The sequence below is a fragment of the Cyprinus carpio genome, unplaced genomic scaffold (genome assembly GCF_018340385.1).
Source record: "Cyprinus carpio isolate SPL01 unplaced genomic scaffold, ASM1834038v1 S000006744, whole genome shotgun sequence".
NCBI classification, from domain to species: Eukaryota; Metazoa; Chordata; class Actinopteri; order Cypriniformes; family Cyprinidae; genus Cyprinus; species Cyprinus carpio.
Genome location: NW_024879343.1, coordinates 127,505 through 147,799, shown reverse-complemented (window position 1 = coordinate 147,799; position 20,295 = coordinate 127,505). Strand labels below are relative to the sequence as shown.

General features: G+C 35.5%; 1 protein-coding gene across 5 annotated transcripts in view; it reads left to right on the top strand.

Moving 5' to 3' along the window:
• Positions 1-20,295, top strand: part of mboat1 (membrane bound O-acyltransferase domain containing 1) — a 175,976-nt gene that overhangs the window by 89,117 nt on the left and 66,564 nt on the right. For all 5 annotated transcript variants that reach the window (XM_042755704.1, XM_042755703.1, XM_042755702.1 and 2 more), the window contains 2 exons: positions 9,752-9,944; positions 10,485-10,677. In XM_042755704.1, the coding sequence (XP_042611638.1) occupies positions 9,752-9,944; positions 10,485-10,677 (386 nt within the window). The remainder of the gene's footprint in view (positions 1-9,751; positions 9,945-10,484; positions 10,678-20,295) is intronic.

The following is a 20,295-nucleotide window of genomic DNA, read 5'->3' as shown; positions in this document are numbered from 1 at the left end:
AAATTTATTAAAATGAAAAATAAAATATCACAATCAGATCCTTATTTTATTACTTAGTTGAAGCACATTTAGTGGCAATTACAGCTTATTATGCATATTTAAAAAATCAAGGGTTTTGAATACTTTGCATGTAACCCTTGACCTTCAGTTACCTAAAGTTGAACTTCATTCTTTAGCCTAAAACTGAACAATAAATTAAACTATAAGTTACTATAAACTATATATTTTTGGGACTAAAACTGTCACGAAAGATTCATCCATTCAGAGCACAGTTTATTGAATGACATTAGACAGTGCCTCGTAGTCAGCAAGAGACAAACTGTGAATGCTCCTATGCAGAATTAATTTCTCCTTTTCCTTCATTAGTGGATTTATGAGGATTATGACACTCATAGTGTTACTCAGGAAACAAGGAAGCCAATGGCAGGAAAGAGAGTTTCTATTATCTCCACACCTCATTGTCCTTGCTGCAGTCAGCCACATGTAGCACCACCTAACTTTCCAGAGATCCAGCCTAATATTGCAAGACAAGAGATAATTTATAGAGGTCTACAGCCAACCATTCCAGATTTTACCTGCAGAGACCCTGGTGCATTTGCCTGTCTCAAACTTGCCTTGAATAACCTACTACCTGGTGAAGCTACAGAGCTATTCAAGTACCAAGTTTTGGTAGGTCACCTAAAGTTAATAGATGCTCGCCTTATCGCTGATTCCTTTTTAAATTCATCCACTCCATATTCACTCCATATATATCCACTCCAAATTCATCCACAGCCCTTAGTGAACAGTTCAGGTCGACCTCACGAGCTTGCTCTTACCAAAATTGCTGCCATTATGGATGCATCAAATGTTCAGACTGGTGACACTGTAGGCTTTTAACATTTCACTCTTCAGATATAAGCCCTAGTAGGACATTAGGAGCTGGAGGAGATGTTGAATTGCATTGTGGATCCAGTGTGGCTCAACTTTTTTCCATGCTTCCTCCAGAACAAAGAGCATCCTTCCGCAGACACATGAGTTATGAGCCAGGCTATGTATACATTCTTCTTGATCTAGCTAAATGGCTTAAGTTTGAACCCTTGCACCAAGATCCAGAGAGTTTTGGCGGATATAAGCCCCAGAGAGATACAGCCTGTTTCCGAATGGATCAATAGAATCACAATCCTTTGTGGCTTAAAATAACCATCTCCCTCAATTCCACCAGTATCAACCAAGAATCAAGGCAAAAGCTCTGCCTTCTGTCCATATAGTGACAGTAAAGAACATTACCCGAGTCAGTGCCCTACATTAAAGTCCCTAAACAAAACCCAAGTGATTGACTGGATTATGACTAATAACATATGCTGGAAGTGTGGATGCAACCATAGAGCTGCACCATGTACTCAAAAGAAACTCTGCCATTTGTGTAATGGAAAACCATTTCCAGATTCTCCATGAGGTCAACATTAAGCCAGTGAATGAAGGGATCTGTTTAGTCAGTTCAACTAGCAAAATGCTATACCTAGACCGACCTTAAGGATTCAGCAGCGTCCTCCTGACAGTGGTCATTGTCTTTGAAGCATAAGAGTCAGAGCCTAGAAACTAATGCTGTACTTGATGATGGTTCTGAATGGACTATGCTACTGCCATCGGCAGCCAGGAAGCTGGGACTCACAAGCTAGGCATTAGCCTTGAGAACTATAAGGTAAGACATCATTGAGCTTTGCGGTGCCTCAGTGTCCTTTCAGATTTCAACTCCATCCCAGCCAGGCAGGAGCTACAAAATAATGGGACCCTTCACTGCAGAACTACTGAGCTTAGCTGAACATTCCTAGTCTGTTGCAGAGCTTCAGCGATGTTACCAACATTTGAGAGGCTGACCATTACAGCCTATTCACAAAGCTAGTCCCCTTGTTACTGTTCGGAGTACATCATCCTCACCTTATCACTCTGATTGAACCAATCCGTCTTGGTCCACCTGGAGGTCTGGCAGCTGTCAGGACAAGGTCTTTACAAGGCTCAGCAAGAGTCTTTGGAGACAACGTTAAATACCAACAGTGTCTGCACATTGCTGTTAATCCCTCGATGACAGAGTTGTTCCAGAAGGTTGAGATATGTGATTCCCAACAGATCAGAGAAATCTGTCACTCGGTCTAAGCAGGACCAAGAAGCCCTTGACATTCTTCAGTCAAAGACTGTCCTGGTAATGATCGATGGCATGAGTCTTTATGCAACCCCTCTCCTGCATAAGAAGGATATGCCCATTCTTCAAGCTCCCATGAAGGCAGTGCTTCCTAACCTTAGAAACACAGAGTAACACCTGGAGAAAGACCCCATAAAAGTAGCCGCCTACCAACAGGAGAGGAAGAAACCTTGGGCTATCTTGTCATACTCCCACCTGAAACAGTTAATTCAAAAGTGAGTCATGGTACATCCCTCACCATATTGTACACCACAATGGTAAGAACCGAGTTGGTTTTTAACTGTTTTAACCCTCTGGAGTCGATTAACGCGTATACGCGTTTTGGGGTATTTTCTCCTGATAACCCCGAAAAGAACTTAAATTACACTTTCAGTTTTGATCGTACAGATAAGAGCAGTACATCAATCTAATTTGTAAAGGGTCTACTTTTTTTGTATACAGACATAATAACAACAAAACTTTGTGCACTTATAAAATAAAGATAACAAACAAGGAGTGCTGTCTGCAGCCTTTGTCTCCGCTTATCTTCATTTACAAACGCATCATTAAAATGAACTGTAACTCAGTGAATACTCAACACAGAGACATGAGAGAGATATCTATAGAAAGCCTGACATGTCTACTTTTAAACTAAACAAGTGCTGTCGAAAACAAATATTCTGTGATAAAGTAATCCATATGAAAACAACGCGATGTCCGTTTTTCACGTCTCCCTTCATTATCTTCTAATGTGACCACGCCCCCGCGCTGAACGTGCTATTGAGGTTCTAATGTTTCACTGAAGCGTGCGGCTTGAATACGCCCACACAACAGAAGACAACGCAGCGAGATTGTTCTTCAAGTTTTTTTATTTTTTATAAGACATAATTCACCCCAAAAAGATGTGATGTGGTTGAGGATTTGAGATTTGGATTTCCTTAGAAAAAAAGAATTAAGCACTTTATTCAGCAGAGATCATAAACATGAGTAAGTCTCTTTTATTTATTTATATACTTGTACTAGTTTTCACATAACGTGTAAACATTTTACTAGTTAGACTTTTTCCAAAGACTTTTTCCAAACTATAATTCCTAACTAAATGTAAAATCAAGTGAAATATTATGAAGTTTCAATAACAATATACACTACTATACCATTCAAAAGCTTGATGTAAATAATATAAATGTACCAATAAATGTAACTGTAACAAATGTAACAAACAATGCTGTTCTTTCAATTTATCCCCCCTAAAAGAACCTGAAAAAAATATTCTCAGCTCTTTTCAACATTAATAATAATAATAATAATAATAATGATAATAATAACAATAAATGTTTTTTTGTAGAAAATAAGATTGTTAAAAGGATTTCTAAAGGATTGTGTGACTGGAGTAATGATGCAAAAAATTCAGTTTGAAAGTCAGCTTTGATTGTTCCTAATAAACTGTTTAACTGCACTCACAAGTGAATATTAAATTATGTTGTGGGATAATTAAATATATTCTAAATAAACTACAAACATAAAATGGTATACATTTATTTTGTCCTCACATTCTTTCTTGTAACTCATCCCTCTCAGTGACACAGCTGACTGAATGGCTCATTATGCAGCTCATTATGCAGGCCTTTGTCTTCTCAGGTGTGAATTCATGATAGTTGACGCCTACTCGAATATGACTTTTACCAACAAAAAGTGTCTTAGAAAATTTAAATCAATGTATTGTTTTCTGTAACTGGGTAAACAAGATGATTTCCACATAATTTAGAAAGAAAAATTCTAGGCTACAAGCTCCAGTTCTCAAAAGTCCTGGGAACCAATGTTCTGTATGTGTTTTATTGCCTTATTCAAGTGATTTAACATTTTTAGTTTTTCACTAACCACGCATAACATTTTTTTTTCTCAAAAACACAATCATGTACATACATGCTGCTCACATATTATTATAGCCCAGTTTGTGCTGATTACAGTGAGATTAGACTTTAGCCATTTAGATTATTATAAGAAACTGAAAAAAGCACAAATGTCAGGGCATGACAAAACTTCTCCAGGCCCCAAAAATACCCTTAGATTCCAGAGGGTTAACCCAGTGGCAATAAACGGTGACATTAAAGGGATGTTCCATCAGGTTTGTCTCCTCCCAGAACATAGGCATCTTATCCGCTTTATATTGTGAGACTTTGACAGATTTCAACCTCCAGACATTTATGAATGACAAGTGCTACCTTTCGACACTTCTTGTAATCCTTGTTGTGCCATCTATGTGGTCCAAAGACATGTCATGGATTATAACGTTCCTAAAGACAATATCAGAACCACTGTAGAAAGGAATTTTTATGTGGACAATTGTTTGAAGAGACTCTCATCACCTTGGGCTTCATACTAAAGCCCTGCGCAGGACTGTTTTCTTAAACCCTCAACCACCTGCTCCTGCTGAATTTCTGACCAGGACCACCCCACTCCCGCAACATGCGCGTTCCACTACCGCCAGTGCCCGCAATGTTTTTGTCCACTCCCACCCGCTCCCGCGGAATTTCTCTTTGAGCATTTGTGTACATTTTTCACAAGCTCTAACTAAATATTTGTACAGGTTAACATCAAGAATAACAGACATTAAACATGATTGAATTTAAATAAGATGAAGTAATGATACTAAAGCACCACATGTGACAAAAAGATTGTTTTTATTTTAATTAGCTTATAAAACATTAACCGTTAAAACAAAAGCACAACTAGCAGCACCTCAGTTTTTAAATGTACTGCATCATACACACGCACCAAACGATAAACTAAACAAACCGTTTTAACTGTTAACACCAAGTAAAAAAAGGCACAATATAAAATAACTTTGTTATTAAATAAATAAACACATAGAACTTTGAAAATAGGTTAGATTAATTTAAACAAATTGAACACAAAACAAAATAAATAAAATACAAGAAAATCTCACAGAATTCACATTCACAGTTATGTAGCTTGTTTAACAGGCTATTGCAAAAAGAAAAAAAAATAATAGTAAAAAAAATTTCATCGCCTGAAGCAAAGGTAACCCGCCCCCGATTTGCATTGGGTCCCAAACCCAATGCAGCCCTCTACTTCATACTCCCATTTACCACACAAGCTAAAACTCTAGTTCATAGATTATGGCAAGCAACGACACTGGGATGGCACAAATCTACCTGATGAACTTTTGAGATCCTGGAAGGAATGGGAGGCAGAATTGCCTACGTTTACAAGTATCTCACTATCCTGCTGTGTCGAATCCTTAGATATTGACCAAACAGTTTCACCTCTTTTGGGCAGATTCCACCACTGTTCTAGCCTGGCTCAAATCTGAATCATACCGAAATTCAAGAGCTGACAGCTGATTGTACCAAGCGATATATACAGTAGGTGGCCAACCCAAAAGAGGGCCACGGCGTTAACTGCAAGTCAGACGCGTGTTGAAGTTGTTCACGCAATTACCACCAGGTGGCGCAAAGGCACAGTTTGCAAACCGACTGAAATTTATATTTTGTTTTGTAGTCAGAGATCAAATAATGAAATAAAACAGCAATAAGAATATAATATAACATTGTAACATCCTCAAAAATCAGAAAATTTATTTAAAATTAATTTTATAAAGTTAATTTCAAAACGTGTGATAGTCATAGGCTGCAGCCTAATGCATCAAAAATTAAAAAAAAAAAAAATTTACATAAAGGCTCTTAATGCATGTTATGGTTATTAAACAGTCATTATGAAAACCATTAAAACTACACAATTTCCTTGTGTTGTGTTAAGGGTCTGTCATTTCAGTCTAAGTTTTTGAATGAAAAATCCTGACCTTGGTCCTCTGTACAAGGCAGCACATTCATGACACTCTATTCGCGGTTGAATTTACTCTGACTCACACAAAAAAAACAAATAAATAAATAAATAAGTTGTGAGAAATCAAGATTAATAGGCTAAAACTGTGACATGAAAAACACCTATAAATCGTACAAAAAGTAGAATATTAACTTGGATTGTTTAGATTACATTTAAGGAGGTGTGAATTAGCCTATGCCATAAAAAAATAAAACGAGTGAAAATGTGGCTTATTGATGAGTGTTATAGGCTAGGCCTTGTTCTAAAACATATTTTGGCACTCACATTAATGCCACAAATTATGAAAGACTTGAAACTTATATTTAATAATTTGCTGATGTATTTCAGCAGGTCACACATACTTATTTGTTATCTGGCCTATTTTTAACACATTTATTCTGGAATACAGAGCCCATGACATGCTGAAAATGCTGTCCCTGAATTAAGAAATGGATCACTTTTTATCGTTCCTTTGTATTAATTAAAATGTGTTTAAATAATAATTAAACAATTTTTAAATAATAATAATAATAATAATATAATACTGATAATGATACGGATTAGCATACACAGTTTGGGCGTGTGAGAGATTGGGGGAATCTTTAAAATGTAAAAAAATATATATATATATATTATTATACAGACAGCCTGAAACAGATCACAGCAGTATATAGACCTACACAATATGTTATCAGTCATCAGCATGATTATAATGAGAGAACTTGAGTTTAAACAGAGGAAGTTTTATTAATCAGTCCCTTTTTTCCAGTTTCAGTGATTTAGCTAAATTGTGCCAAGTTTAATTTATCCATTTCTTGTTTTTGTTAGGCCTAAATAATGGGAGCGAAATTAATCAGTGCCACACGTTGTACTAAAATAAAGGAAAGAATTCATAAAATATGCAACAATTTCTTAATTAGTGAACAGATATCTTTTCCCCACATAGTTCTTTGGCAAAATAAAGGACAGGTAACGAATATCAAAGTATGTGTGTGACAAAAATGCATGGTGTTTTATTAAAGGAATTTTAATATATTAATTAAAAATGTATTTGTGACAAATATTAAGTAATGTAAGAATATAGACATTTAGAATCCATGTATGTAGCCTAGCCTGAAATAGGCTACCGCTTTTAATGCTCCGATGCAAAGTAAACAACCATTTCTTTAAGGTAATATAACACATGATTTATATTATATAAATAATGCTGCACACCTGTTAAATGTTTCAAATCTAAAATATGGTGTAATACTTAGCGTAGCCTAAATATAAGCATAGGCTCATAGACTTGACATTTATACTGATTAAATTTGTACTTAATGCACATAACTTCATAAGTACTAAATTTGTATCGTTGAAAATGAAATATTGTATCTAGGCCTACAGTGTTTTTCTTTCATTTTCCGACGACTGCAGCCATCAAATGTAACATCAGCGTGGCAAAGCTGATGGCTATTTGTCAAAATACACTTTGAAGCATTTGCCTGACAACTTGTGGTTAAAGCGCCACTCAGCTGTCAAAAGCTGCAAATGCATTTTGCATACACGGCGGCAGCGCCCACGACAGTAAAAAGCACGTTCTGGTTGGCCATCTACTGTAGACTCCAGTAGCAATCCATCAAATTACCTCACCCAAGGTAAAACACTTTCTGAACTATCAGTGCCCAACAGATGGAGCCAAGGACCATCATTCTTACTCAAACCTGAATCGGTATGGCCTACCAACCCCCTCATAAAACTACCAGAAAACAAAACAGAAGAGTACAAAGGAATCTTCTGTTGCCTTATGACAGAAGTGGTTGTGCCTGACATTCCTGACCCTACCACATACAGCAACTGGAACGAGGTAGAGTAGGCCACAGACCAGAGGCTTAAAGATACAGGACCACCATAAGCAGAAGATTACTTTTGATAGTAATAATTATTATTACTTTATTATTACTTATAATTAAAAGTATACTGATCTTTTGATTACGCAAGTTGATAGTTTTCCTGATGAGTACAAACTGCTAAAAGCTGGTAAACCTTCCACAAGTCGACTTCTTGCTCTTGCCCCAGAATTTTAATGACTCTTGCCAGCTTATCAGAATTGGTGGCCGTTTACAACGAGCTGAAGGACTTGAGTTGTCAGTTATTCACCTTGTAGTCCTTGCCCTACATCACTGGGTTACCAAGTTACTGATCAGAGACTATGATAGTAAACTCTACCATCCAGGACCTGAAAGACTCTTTGGAGAGATAAGGAGAAACTTTTGGATACTGAGAGGATGGGAAGCTATCCGCAAACAACAACATATGTCCAAAGACTGTCAAAAATGGAGACACCAACCAGTTATTCCTGAAATGGCAGATCTACCACCAGCTTGACTAAGACTACTCAAACCTCCATTTTACAGTATGGACCATTCCAAGTCAAGATTGGCAGATGATGTGAAAAGAGGCGGGGAATAACTTTTAAGTCTCACACAATACAAAATATTCACCTAGACCTCCTTACATCCATTGATACTGATTCCTTTCTGATGGCCTTAAGGAGATTTGTAGCTCGTCGCGACACACCTGCTTGTAATCTGTTGTATTCTGATCATGACACTAATTTCCATGGAGGACAAAGAGAGTTGCAAGAAGCCTTTGCATCGCTCACTCCCCAGATCCAGCTACATTTAGCGAAACAGAAAATTTCATTCCACTTTAACCCACCTGGAACCCCACACTTTGGAGGTGCATGGGAAAGAAAAATTAAGTCTGTTAAGACTGCCCTTTGCATCACAGTCAGCTCCCAATTTGTAACAGAGGAAGTACTTCAAACAGTGCTCACTGAAGTGGAGGGAATGCTTAATAGCAAACCACTTGGTTACATTTCTAGTAATGTAGCTGACCTTGAACCTGTTACCCCAAATGATCTGCTTATGGGGCGGCCAGATAGCTCACTACCCTTTTTGGTTTATTCTGCTATAGAACTTATGGGCAGACCGAGATGTAGGCAAGTTTAAGCTGATCAGTTCTGCTTAAATTTCATCCGTCACCACCTGCCTACACTACACACTCACAACAAGTGGCACAGAGATGCCGTGACCTTTTTACCAGAACCATTGTAATGCTCATCGATCCACAACTACCATGAGCATTATAATTAGAAAGCAAAGTTCTGAATACATTCCCAGGTTCTGATGGCCATATCAGAGTTTCAGAGATTCAGGTTAAGGACAAGACCTACATTCGACCTGTTACCCGCCTGATCCGCCTTCCTGCATTCACAGACTAAGAGGAGCCTGTTTTAGCCCCCTTCTATAAAGTGCAAATATGAATAGCATATTTGGGGGCGACAATGTCACAAAGGACTCATTCAATCAGGGCACAGTTTATTGAATGACGTTAGTCAGTGCCTCATAGTCAGCAAGAGATGAACTGTGAATGCTTCCATGCAGAATTAATCTCTCCTTTTCCTTCATTAGCGGATTTATGTGAGTGAGTTAATGTCTAGAAAACCACTCACTGTTACCACTCAACCAAATCAACAGTAAACTCCAAACTTTAGTTCAACTGAGTCTTATGTGTTCTTACAAGCACACCAGTGCAGATACAAATCCACCGGTACCAGCTCAAATACAGTCCTTACCTAATACTTCAAGATAAAAACAGTGATTAGTCTTTGTAGAAGCAGAATCTTATTTCATGACATATCCCTAATGTTATATAAATTATGTATTTCACTACTGACCCATCTGTTTTCTCTATTTACAGCTCTAAGCCATCACTGCTGGAGTACCTAAGCTATAATATAAATTTTCTGAGTATCTTGGTGGGACCCTGCAGTATCTATAAAGACTACATAGAGTTTATAAAGGGCCAGCATGTCCAGCACAGGCTGAAAAGAGTGAAAGACAGCAGCTCTCAGCAGAATGGCTGGGATAAAGTGCCTGAGCCATCGCCTGTGGTAAGATATAGACATATTAATCTAAGCATTGCTTTAGAAATAATCTTATTTATTTCTTAATTCTTATTTATTTATAATTTAATTCTATTAATTCTGATTAATTTGTTCTACTGTAGTTTTTGTAGTTTCTTATTCCCATTTAATCCCTGACTGTTTACTTGTCTTCAGTGAGGGTTTTTTTTTTTTTTTTAAGGGTAGTATTAGTTTTATTGTGATATTGACAGTGGTGACAAGAATTATGAAATTTCGATGGTATCAAACATTTTTATATCATAAAAACCTTGTTTAAAGCAAAAAATAACTATATTGTGATAAATATTTTTACCGTGAAATAAAATTACTTTTATTGTGATATAAAATTTTGGTCAGATTGCCCACCCGTAATGGTATGTCTATTTGTGGTAGCAATGTTGTAGGGATCAATTAATCAATGCATGAACTTTTAAAGTTGCTGTCAATTAGAGTTGAACTTGCACATTTTCCAAGAAAAATGAGTAATAATTTTGTCTACTGAGATGAATTCCTGCTGTTCTTGTACAGAGGGCTGTGATTAATAAGCTTCTTGTGTGCGCGTGCTGTCTGCTGTGGTTCTTCATCATCACAAAAGCATTCCCCATAACATACAATGTGGACCCACAATTCATCAGCGAGGCCTCTTTCATTACAAGATTGGCCTATGCCTTAATTTCTGTCCAAGCAGCCAGACCCAAGTTCTACTTCGCATGGACCCTCGGTAAGTGGATGGGGGACAGAAAATGTGTGATTGGAAATTAAAAAGTTTTCCCTATCTGTCAAATAGTTCCTATCCAAACTTATACCACTGGTTGAGACCGTTTTAACTGTTTCTAGGGGTGTGCCCGAAGTTGAATACCTTATTTGGAAAGGCATGGATAATGGCTTCAAAACGACTAACAGATAACAAATAATTCTGCCGAATAATATTCAGCTGAGGCTGACACAGTCATCATATTTGGTGGATAACAGATGAGCCAGGGGATCATATGCATATTATACATAAACCTCTAAAGTCACTAAATAATAATGAGTGTGTGAAGTGAATTAATGTAAACTTTATGAATGTTGCCTCTCCGTGCATCTCTCAGAAATCAGAGCCTGGCAATAATATCAACTAAAATACTACATCATACACATTCTACTATTTGTGTATATTTAAATGTCAATGATTTTAACCTTGTACGATATGATACACAAATGAATGGAATAAGCACAGTGTGATCGCCAATCAAACAGCCATGTCTCCATCTCTCAAAAACCAAACCAGCTCTCTGTCAAGAGTAGGCTAATAACCAACTTAGATACATATACATTTTCTACTAGGCCCACACATTTCCTTCTTTATGTTTTGCTGGTTTGCACGGCACATGTACATTTGTGTAGTGAAGTTCAAAGAAAGACTTGCTTAAAGAGTTCTACTTAATGAAAATGTGCGCCTTGAATTAATTCAGTTGTGTTCAAATGGTCGCTAAACGTTTGTCATGAAATCTCTCTGCTTGTATGATAAATTCATTTTTTAGAAAAGTAACGCTTTATAATACATTTCATTTATAAACCATTAACAAACATTATATAATGCTTAGCAGATCATTAGTTAATATATATAATTTAATGTAAATTGAAATGCTTACAAACGTAAGTAAACTTTCACTTAATATGATCTTCATTTGTTGGTTTTATTGGTTGTGTAGACCTCTATGTTACACATCTATGATTATTTGTTCATGTTTTTTGCAGTACCTACCAATTTAAAGTGGAAGCTATTCATCATTTTGCCTATGGACCCATTCCAGTTTGCATATGTTTAACTAATCATTCAACTACCTTTATGAAAAAAATGGCAGTCATCTCAATGGCAAAACTTCAGTGTCCCAAAAGATCCCTCAATTTACCCCCATGGTCACTGGGGCTCATCACTTCGCTAACTGGCTGTTGGACTTTATGATGGAATCATTGTGTCCAGCACCATCACACTGAACACTGGGGCCCCCCAAGGATGTGTGCTGAGCCCCTCCTCTTCCACTCTGCTACACCACGACCAAACCGTAACAGTTCCAACTCTTTATCATTTGCGGATACAACTGTTTATAAACAGAGATGACTAAACTACATTTGAGTATCTCTCTCTCTGAACGTGGAGAAGCGAAGGAGATTGTTGTGGACTTCAGGAGAGCGCACACTAGCATGTTCCTCTGACCATCAACGGTGCGAACAGTGAGCAGCACCAAGTTCCTGGGTGTGCACCATCACAGAGGACCTGACTGGTGGCCAGAAATAAGCAGCGTCGTTTAGCCTCCGCAAAATGAGGAGAGCTTGTACACCTTCTACAGAGACCATCGACAGCATTCTGACCCAGCTGCATTGTGTGGGTATGGTCGCCTGCAAAAAGAAACGCATAGTGAGAGCAGCTGTCATTGGTGTGTCTCTCTCCACTCCCTCCACATTTATGGACACAACTCACTCGAAAAAGCCCTCTGCATTGCAGGTATCCCATCACCCGTCACACAGCTTTCTTCAGTCTGCTGCCTTGAATCGGAGTAAGGCCAGGACCACAGGATGAAACAGCTCATCCATCATTCAGAGAAGCTGAACTCGCTCCCGAAACCCCCCAACCCCGTCCCTCTTCTGCCTCAGGCACCACTGAACTATGAAACTACTTGGTTTCACCCCCCTCCCTTAACATACAAATGCACCAGTCACTGTGCACATAAACAGATTGAATGGATTGGTCCCCTCATAGTCAGTTTAATAAAATAAATTCTGACCCCTTGTACACTGTTGACCAGACTGATAGCTTAAAAATCTTTTTATCTGCACACCCCTGTAATTCACCATCGGTTGACACCTACCCATAACATTTAACATTTTAATTTGTCCTTAACCTTACCCGTATCTTAGACTCTACAGTGTTATATAGCACCGCAAGTAACGCAAATTCGATTGTGCGTATTAACACAAAGAATTGACAATAATTGACTTTAATATTCAGAATCATCTATTAAACAGATGGCCAGGGATCATATGCATTTTCAAAACCTAAAGTCACTTAATCGTCGTGTGAAGTGAATTAATGTAAACTTATGAATGACCTCTCCGTGCATCTCTCAGAAATAAGCATGGCAATTTCAACATATAAATACTTACTATTTTGTGTATATTAATGTCAATGATTTTAACCTGTACGCTATGATTACAGAAATGAATGGATAAGCACAGTTGTGATCGCCAATCAAACAGCCAGCCCAGTGTCTCATCTGCTCAAAAACCAAACCACTCTCTGTCAAGAGTAGGTATAACCAACTTAGATACATATACATTTTCTACTAGGCCCACACATTTCCTTCTTTTATGTTTTGCTGGTTTGCACGGCACATGTACATTTGTGTAGTGAAGTTCAAAGAAAGACTTGCGTTAAAGAGTTCTACTTAATGAAACATGTGCGCCTTGAATAATTAAATTTCAGTTGGTGTTCAAATGGTCGCTAAACGTTTTTGTCCAGAAAATCTCTTCTGCTTGTATGATAAAATTCATTTTTTTAGAAAAGTTAACGCTTTATAATACATTTCATTTATAAAACCATTAACAAAACATTATATAATGCTTAGCAGATCATTAGTTAATATATATAATTTAATGTAAATTGAAATGCTTACAAACGTAAGTAAACTTTCACTTAATATGATCTTCATTTGTTGGTTTTATTGGTTGTGTAGACCTCTATGTACACATCTATTGATTATTTGTTCATGTTTTTGCAGTACCCAATTTAAAGTGGAAGCTATTCATCATTTGCCTATGTTTATAAATGTTTACTAATCATTAATACCTTTATGAACAGTCATCTCAATGGCAAAAAGTGTCCCAAAAGACCTGAATTTACCCCATTCACTCATCTTTACTAATAATTTATTAATCATTTGTTCATGTTTTTTTTCCAGTAGCCAAACTAAAGTTGAAACTATTTATCATTTGTAAATGTTTATAAACAATTACTAATCATTTAGTATCTTTATGGGCATTGGACTTTTAGCTGCTGTAACAAGGTTTGTGTAAAGGGTGACTGGTTAAGTTTAGCTAAATGCTTGCTAAAGACATAACAGATTCTAATTTTGGTGAAAAAAAAAATGTATTGCCTCAACACTCACATTCACACAACTACTCTTCAGTATATCATTAACAGGATATTCCTTGAATCATAAATAAACAGGATAAAACAAATCATTTTTAAAAAAGAAAAGGGAAGGCTCGGCACATAAAGTACGTGGGGTGGTTGGGGCATGGGGGGGGGGGGGTGTCAAAACAATTAACATAAAACAGATTGAAATGGTCCCTAATAGTAATTAAAGAACACCCTGTACACTGTTGGACCCTTGTAACCAACCCTTAAACCTACTCCATACCAAAAATTTGTCCCGTACCCGTATCAGACCTCAATATGCCGACACAAGTGTTGTGCATTAACCACAACCTTTAAATTATGTTTGACCTTACCTGTATCATACCTCATAGGTTTTCAAAAAGTGCTTGATCGTATGAACAAAGTTTAAAGACTTTATTTTTTACATATAACTTTATGTAATAAACTTAAGTTAGCAAACATTAACAAGCACATTATTCACATTTTCTAGGTCTTTGAATATAAATTAACTAATGATCGTAAAAGAATTGCTAAGTTTAAATGATTATTGTGGAAAGTTATTATAAAGTGTTACCTTTAGGTATTATTAATTGTATATATTAGAACACTGCAAAGGACCAATCGTAGCAAAAGTCGTGGCCTAATGTTAGAGAGGCGACCTCCCAATCGATGGGTTTGAGTTCGAGGTCTCGGCCGGCAGGAATTAACATCTTGTGCATACAGGTTCCTCCTCTCCACCTTCAATACCATGACTTAGGTGCCCTTGAGCAGGCATCGAACATTCCAACTTGCTCCCCGCGGCGCCGCAGCATAAATGTTTGCCCAGGGATGCTCCGGGTGTGTGTTTCAAAGTTGTGTTTGTGTGTTACCTTTAGGTGGCACTTCGGATGGGTAAATGTAGGCACACGATTAGAGTATGAATTGTATACATTAAAACAAACCAAACAACAAATATCAAAAAAAAAAAAATATTCCCAATATTATATACAGAATTAAATATACTTTTTTCCATGGTCTGTTACCGCAGGAAAGATAGTTCATGGTTTGATATTCAGATTTCTTTTGCCTATAAATACACAGTGCACTGTAATAGATATGCAAATAATACAGAATGTCATTCTCCATGATTTGTACGGTGGCCGAGAGTTTAGCACACTGCAACTTTATAAAACACATTAAAATAGCAAAAGCACCAGCAAATTAAGAAAACATCTGCATCAGTTTGACAGCACATGCGCTGCAAATACTCACAACACAACCAAATACAGAAAAGTGCTGCAAAAAACTCCCAACACAACCAAATTCATCTGCAAAAATTCGCAACACAACCAAACACAGAAACACACTGCAAAAACTTGCAACACAACCAAATACAGAAACGCACTGCAAAAACTCACAACACAACCAAATACATAAAGGTTTTGCAAGTAACACAGACCACATTGGAAATATTTCAAGGGGACCCTAACAACCCTTATGAAAATTAACCATGATTTTATTATAGTAAAAGTGTAGTAATGATGCTTTTGACATTTACCTTTTTGTATTGTACTATTTGTACTACTGTCATTCATCAGCTTAGTTAGGCTAATAATATAGAGAAAAGCTAAGGAATCATATGATCAGGATGTTAAAATAAACTAAAATCTCACCTTTCAGAGCAGATATTGATACACTTGTTGTCCCCTTAAACATTTTCGATGTGGTCTGTGCGTATTTGCAGAGCGTTTTTGTATTTTTTAAAAAGAAAATACTTGTTCATTTATCAAAACAATGTAATATAAATAGATTGAACTGTTCCCTTATAGTAATTAAATTGACGCCTGTACACTATTGACCCTTTAACCAACCCTTAAACCTAACCATACTAACAAATCTGTCCCTAACCCTATCACACCTCAATAGCAGCAGAAGTGTTGTGCATTAACACAAGTTTTTAATCATTTTATAACATCTGTTAAAATCATTTGTAGATTTTCAATAAGTGCTTGATCATATGGAATTGAAAGTTTATTGACCATTTTAAGCATTTTAACTTGGATGAAATAATGATTTGACAAACATTATCTAATGTTTAATAAATTTATTAGCAAACATTAACAAACACATTGTCACATTTCTAACTCTTTATATTAACTAATGATCCATTAAGCATTATCAAATGTTTGGGTAACACTTTACAATAAGGTTGTATTACTTAACATCACTTAATGCATTAGTTAACATGAACTAACCATGAACAACACCTATGTTCAGCATTAGTTAATCTTTGTTAGCGTTAACACACATATATTAATGCATCTATTCACGTTAACAGCGCAATTAGTTAACATTAGTTGATGCATTAGTTAACATGAACTAACCATGAACAACACCTATGTTTCAGCATTAGTTAATCTTTGTTAGCATTAACTCACACATATATTAATGCATCTATTCATGTTAACAGTGCAATTAGTTAACATTAGTTGATGCATTAGTTAACATGAATTAATGCCTGTAAATAGCCTTAATGTGTTAAGGTTAATGTACTGTACATATTTACATTAGTTTACGTAGCAGTTGACACACTAAGGTGAATATTTCTAACTCACCATCTTACCCATTAGTTTATGTTAGTTAATGCATTAGTTAACATTAACTAACAATGAACTACGCATCTGTTCAGCATTAATTAATCTTTGTTCATGTTCTAATGTATTATACATTAGTTAACATAAACTAACAATGAACAACTCCACTCTTCAGGATTACTTAATGTTTTGTTAATGTTAACTTAAACATTTACTAATGCATCTCTTCACATTAACAGATTAACTAGTTAATTATGTGGTTAATGCATTAGTCAAAATGAACTAAAAATTAACAACACACGTTCAGCATTATTTTATCTTTGCTCATGTTAAATTATTCATATGCTTCTCTTCACATTAACAACTTAATTAGTTAATGCTGGTTAATGCATTAGTAACCATGAACTAACAATGAACTATACCTGTAGACAGCTTTATTTAATAAGCTTTATTTAATTATACTACATACAGTATAAACACACATTTATTTAGCAGCTAACACACACAATGAATAAACAATACTAACTCCCCATTTGGGAATTGATTTGGGCTATTGGTAGACTTGGAAACTATCTAAACATCAACTGATAATGCTTCTTGTGTTTTTAGACTGCTTTTTAACATGACTTACCATTAACTAAGCATTTACTTTTTTTAATTTGTGAACCTTATTGTAAAGTGTGCACTAGTTCAGCATTAACTAATGTTAAACTAACATTTGTAGACTGTTTATTAACATGACTTACCATTAACTAAACATTTACTAAGGGGATTTGTGAACCTTATGGTAAATTGTGCACTAGTTCAGCATTAACTAATGTTTAACTAACATTTGTAGACTGTTTATTAACATGACTTACCATTAATCAAGCATTTACTAAGGGAATTTGTGAACCTTATTGTAAAGTGTGCACTAGTTCAACATTAACTAACGATTAACTAACATTTGTAGACTGTTTATTAACATGACTTACCAGTAACTAAACATTTACTAAGGGAATTTGTGAACCTTATTGTAAAGTGTGCACTAGTTCAGCATTAACTAATGTTTAACTAACATTTGTTGACTGTTTATTAACATAACTTAACATTACCATTACCATTAACTAACTATTAACTAACAAAGCAGTCATTATTGATTTTACTGGACCTTAAATGAGTGAAAGCCATTCATGCATCTCTTACATTTTCATAAAATATAATACAAATAAAAAAATTACATAACAGTTGTATACATTTATATACATATAAACAATACAATAAATAAATAAAAAAAAAAAATAAAAAAACAAAGAGAATAACCTAATTTCCTAACGTTAAGTGGAAGTGAGCAACCATGGTCAGGATGATGGACAAATAGTTGGTAGTCTCCTTTGCGTTTTAAAGCTGCTATTTTCGATGAATGTCACTGAAAAGTCTTCCAAGAGGACCATTTCTATCCCGCTTTACAAGTCAGTTAATCCACTCCATCAGACGTTAGCAAAAACACAAAATTTCGTTCTCCATGATTTGTACAGTGCCTGAGAGCTCAATGCGCTGCAACTTAAGAAAACACATACAAATAGAAAAAACACTAGCAAATTAAGAAAACATCTGCATTAGTTTGACAACACGTGCTGCAAATACTCACAGCACAACCAAATACAGAAATGCACTGCAAAAACTTGCAACACAACCAAATACAGTAAAGTCCTGCAAAAACTTGCAACACAACCAAATACAGCTGCAAAAACTTGCAACACAACCAAATACAGAAAAGCTTTGCAAGTAGCACAGACCACAATGAATGTAACCACACAAATAAAATGGTTAAACTATGGTTAATGTAATATGTGATTACAATGGTTTAACTATAGTAACCATGTTAGTAACCAGTTTTTTTTTTGTTTGTTTTTTTTTAATAGTAAAACCATAGTTTATTTTCATAAGGGAAGTTGTAAAAGTTAACCAGCTCGCGTAACGTTACACATTTACAGTAATTGTGTATTTCATCAGCTTAATTAGGCGAATATATATATATATATATATATATATATATATATATATATATATATATATATATATATATATAAGCTAAGGAATCATATGATCAGGATGTTAAAATAAACTTAAATCTCACCTTTCAGAGCAGACATAGATACACTTGTGGTTCCCTTAAACATTTCACATGTTGTCTGTGCGTATTTGCAGCGCGTTTCTGTATTTGGTTGTGTTGTGAGTATTTACAGCACATGTGTTGTCAAACTGATGAAGATGGTTTCCTAATTTAATGGTGTTTTTTCTAATTGAAGGTGTTTTTTATTAATTTATTTTTTTATTATATTTTTATTTTTTTGCAGCGCTTTGAGTGCCACCATAGCTTTGTGAATTCAGGTGACGCTGTACTCCGGGCCGAAATCGAGGTGCTTTTCAATTCTTATTTGTGCATCCTCGTTTCCGAGGACCCAACTAAGAAAAAAAAAAGGTCACCAGCAATAGTACTTTAATAATACTTTGTTTTTATAAACAATTTCTCTTGATGTTTGTGTGTCATGGTTGTCAGCTGTAGTTAGTACGATGGCAGATCCCGTGCATGGGGCGTACCCTAAAGAGTGACGTCATTTGATCATGTGCATTTAATCGTCACTTGCTTGTATCTCCCAGTTTATTTTTTTGTTTGTTTGTTTGTTTTTTGTTATTTGAGCTTCACGTGCTATACTAGTCTTAAGTGCAATAGCTAAAATAATAATTTTCCTAAAGTAACTTTTCCTGTTGCTTGACCAACAGTTTGACATGTAAATGGGTAGAATTCATTTATTTGCCTTACCTGTGTTATTTTCCACTTTCTTTTCCAGCAATGTGATTTTCTATTCTTCATGCTTTCCTTGGCTCCATTCATCACTCTTAACATTTTTTTTTGTTAGCTTCTGGGATTCAGTCTTATTTTCTTCATGCATGGGGAATACATAGGGCCTAATTGGAGCCTATATTCAATTATATTATTGAAGGGAATCATGTTTTTGATGTTTAAATGATAGCCTAAATGCTGAAAACATACTAGTTTTAATCTTTAATTCTTCTTTTTCCAAAAATGAAAGTTATTCATTTTTAACATGAACTTCATTTTACAATGAATTCAAATCTAATATTTTTACTATAGAAAAAAAATATCAATCTGCAAAACAAAATGTTTTTGTTGTTGTTGTTGTTTTTTAAAAAAAAAAAAATTATTTATTTATTTATTTTTTGCATTCCATTACTTAAATTAAGGGATTTTTTGTTTTAAGTAATAACGACATCCCTTTTAAAATCCAATATGGTTTAAAATTTTTGTAAAAACAATTCCTTTGTCAGTAGTGAGTATACTGCACCGTCTGTCAAAATTTTTGATTGATGACTTTGACCTTTGACCCGCCCCCTTAGGGATTAACCTTATGACCTTTTAATGGTCACAGCTGTTGTTATGACATGTGATATGACATCTGTTTGTAATAAATCATGCTTAAATGTCATCAGCTGTGAAATTACTCAATATATACGATATCCGTGAATGATCGGCAGATGTGATATAATATCTGTTTTGTAATATATCATGTCATTAGGAATTAACCTTATGACAAGAGTTATAATATCTGTTTGTAATATA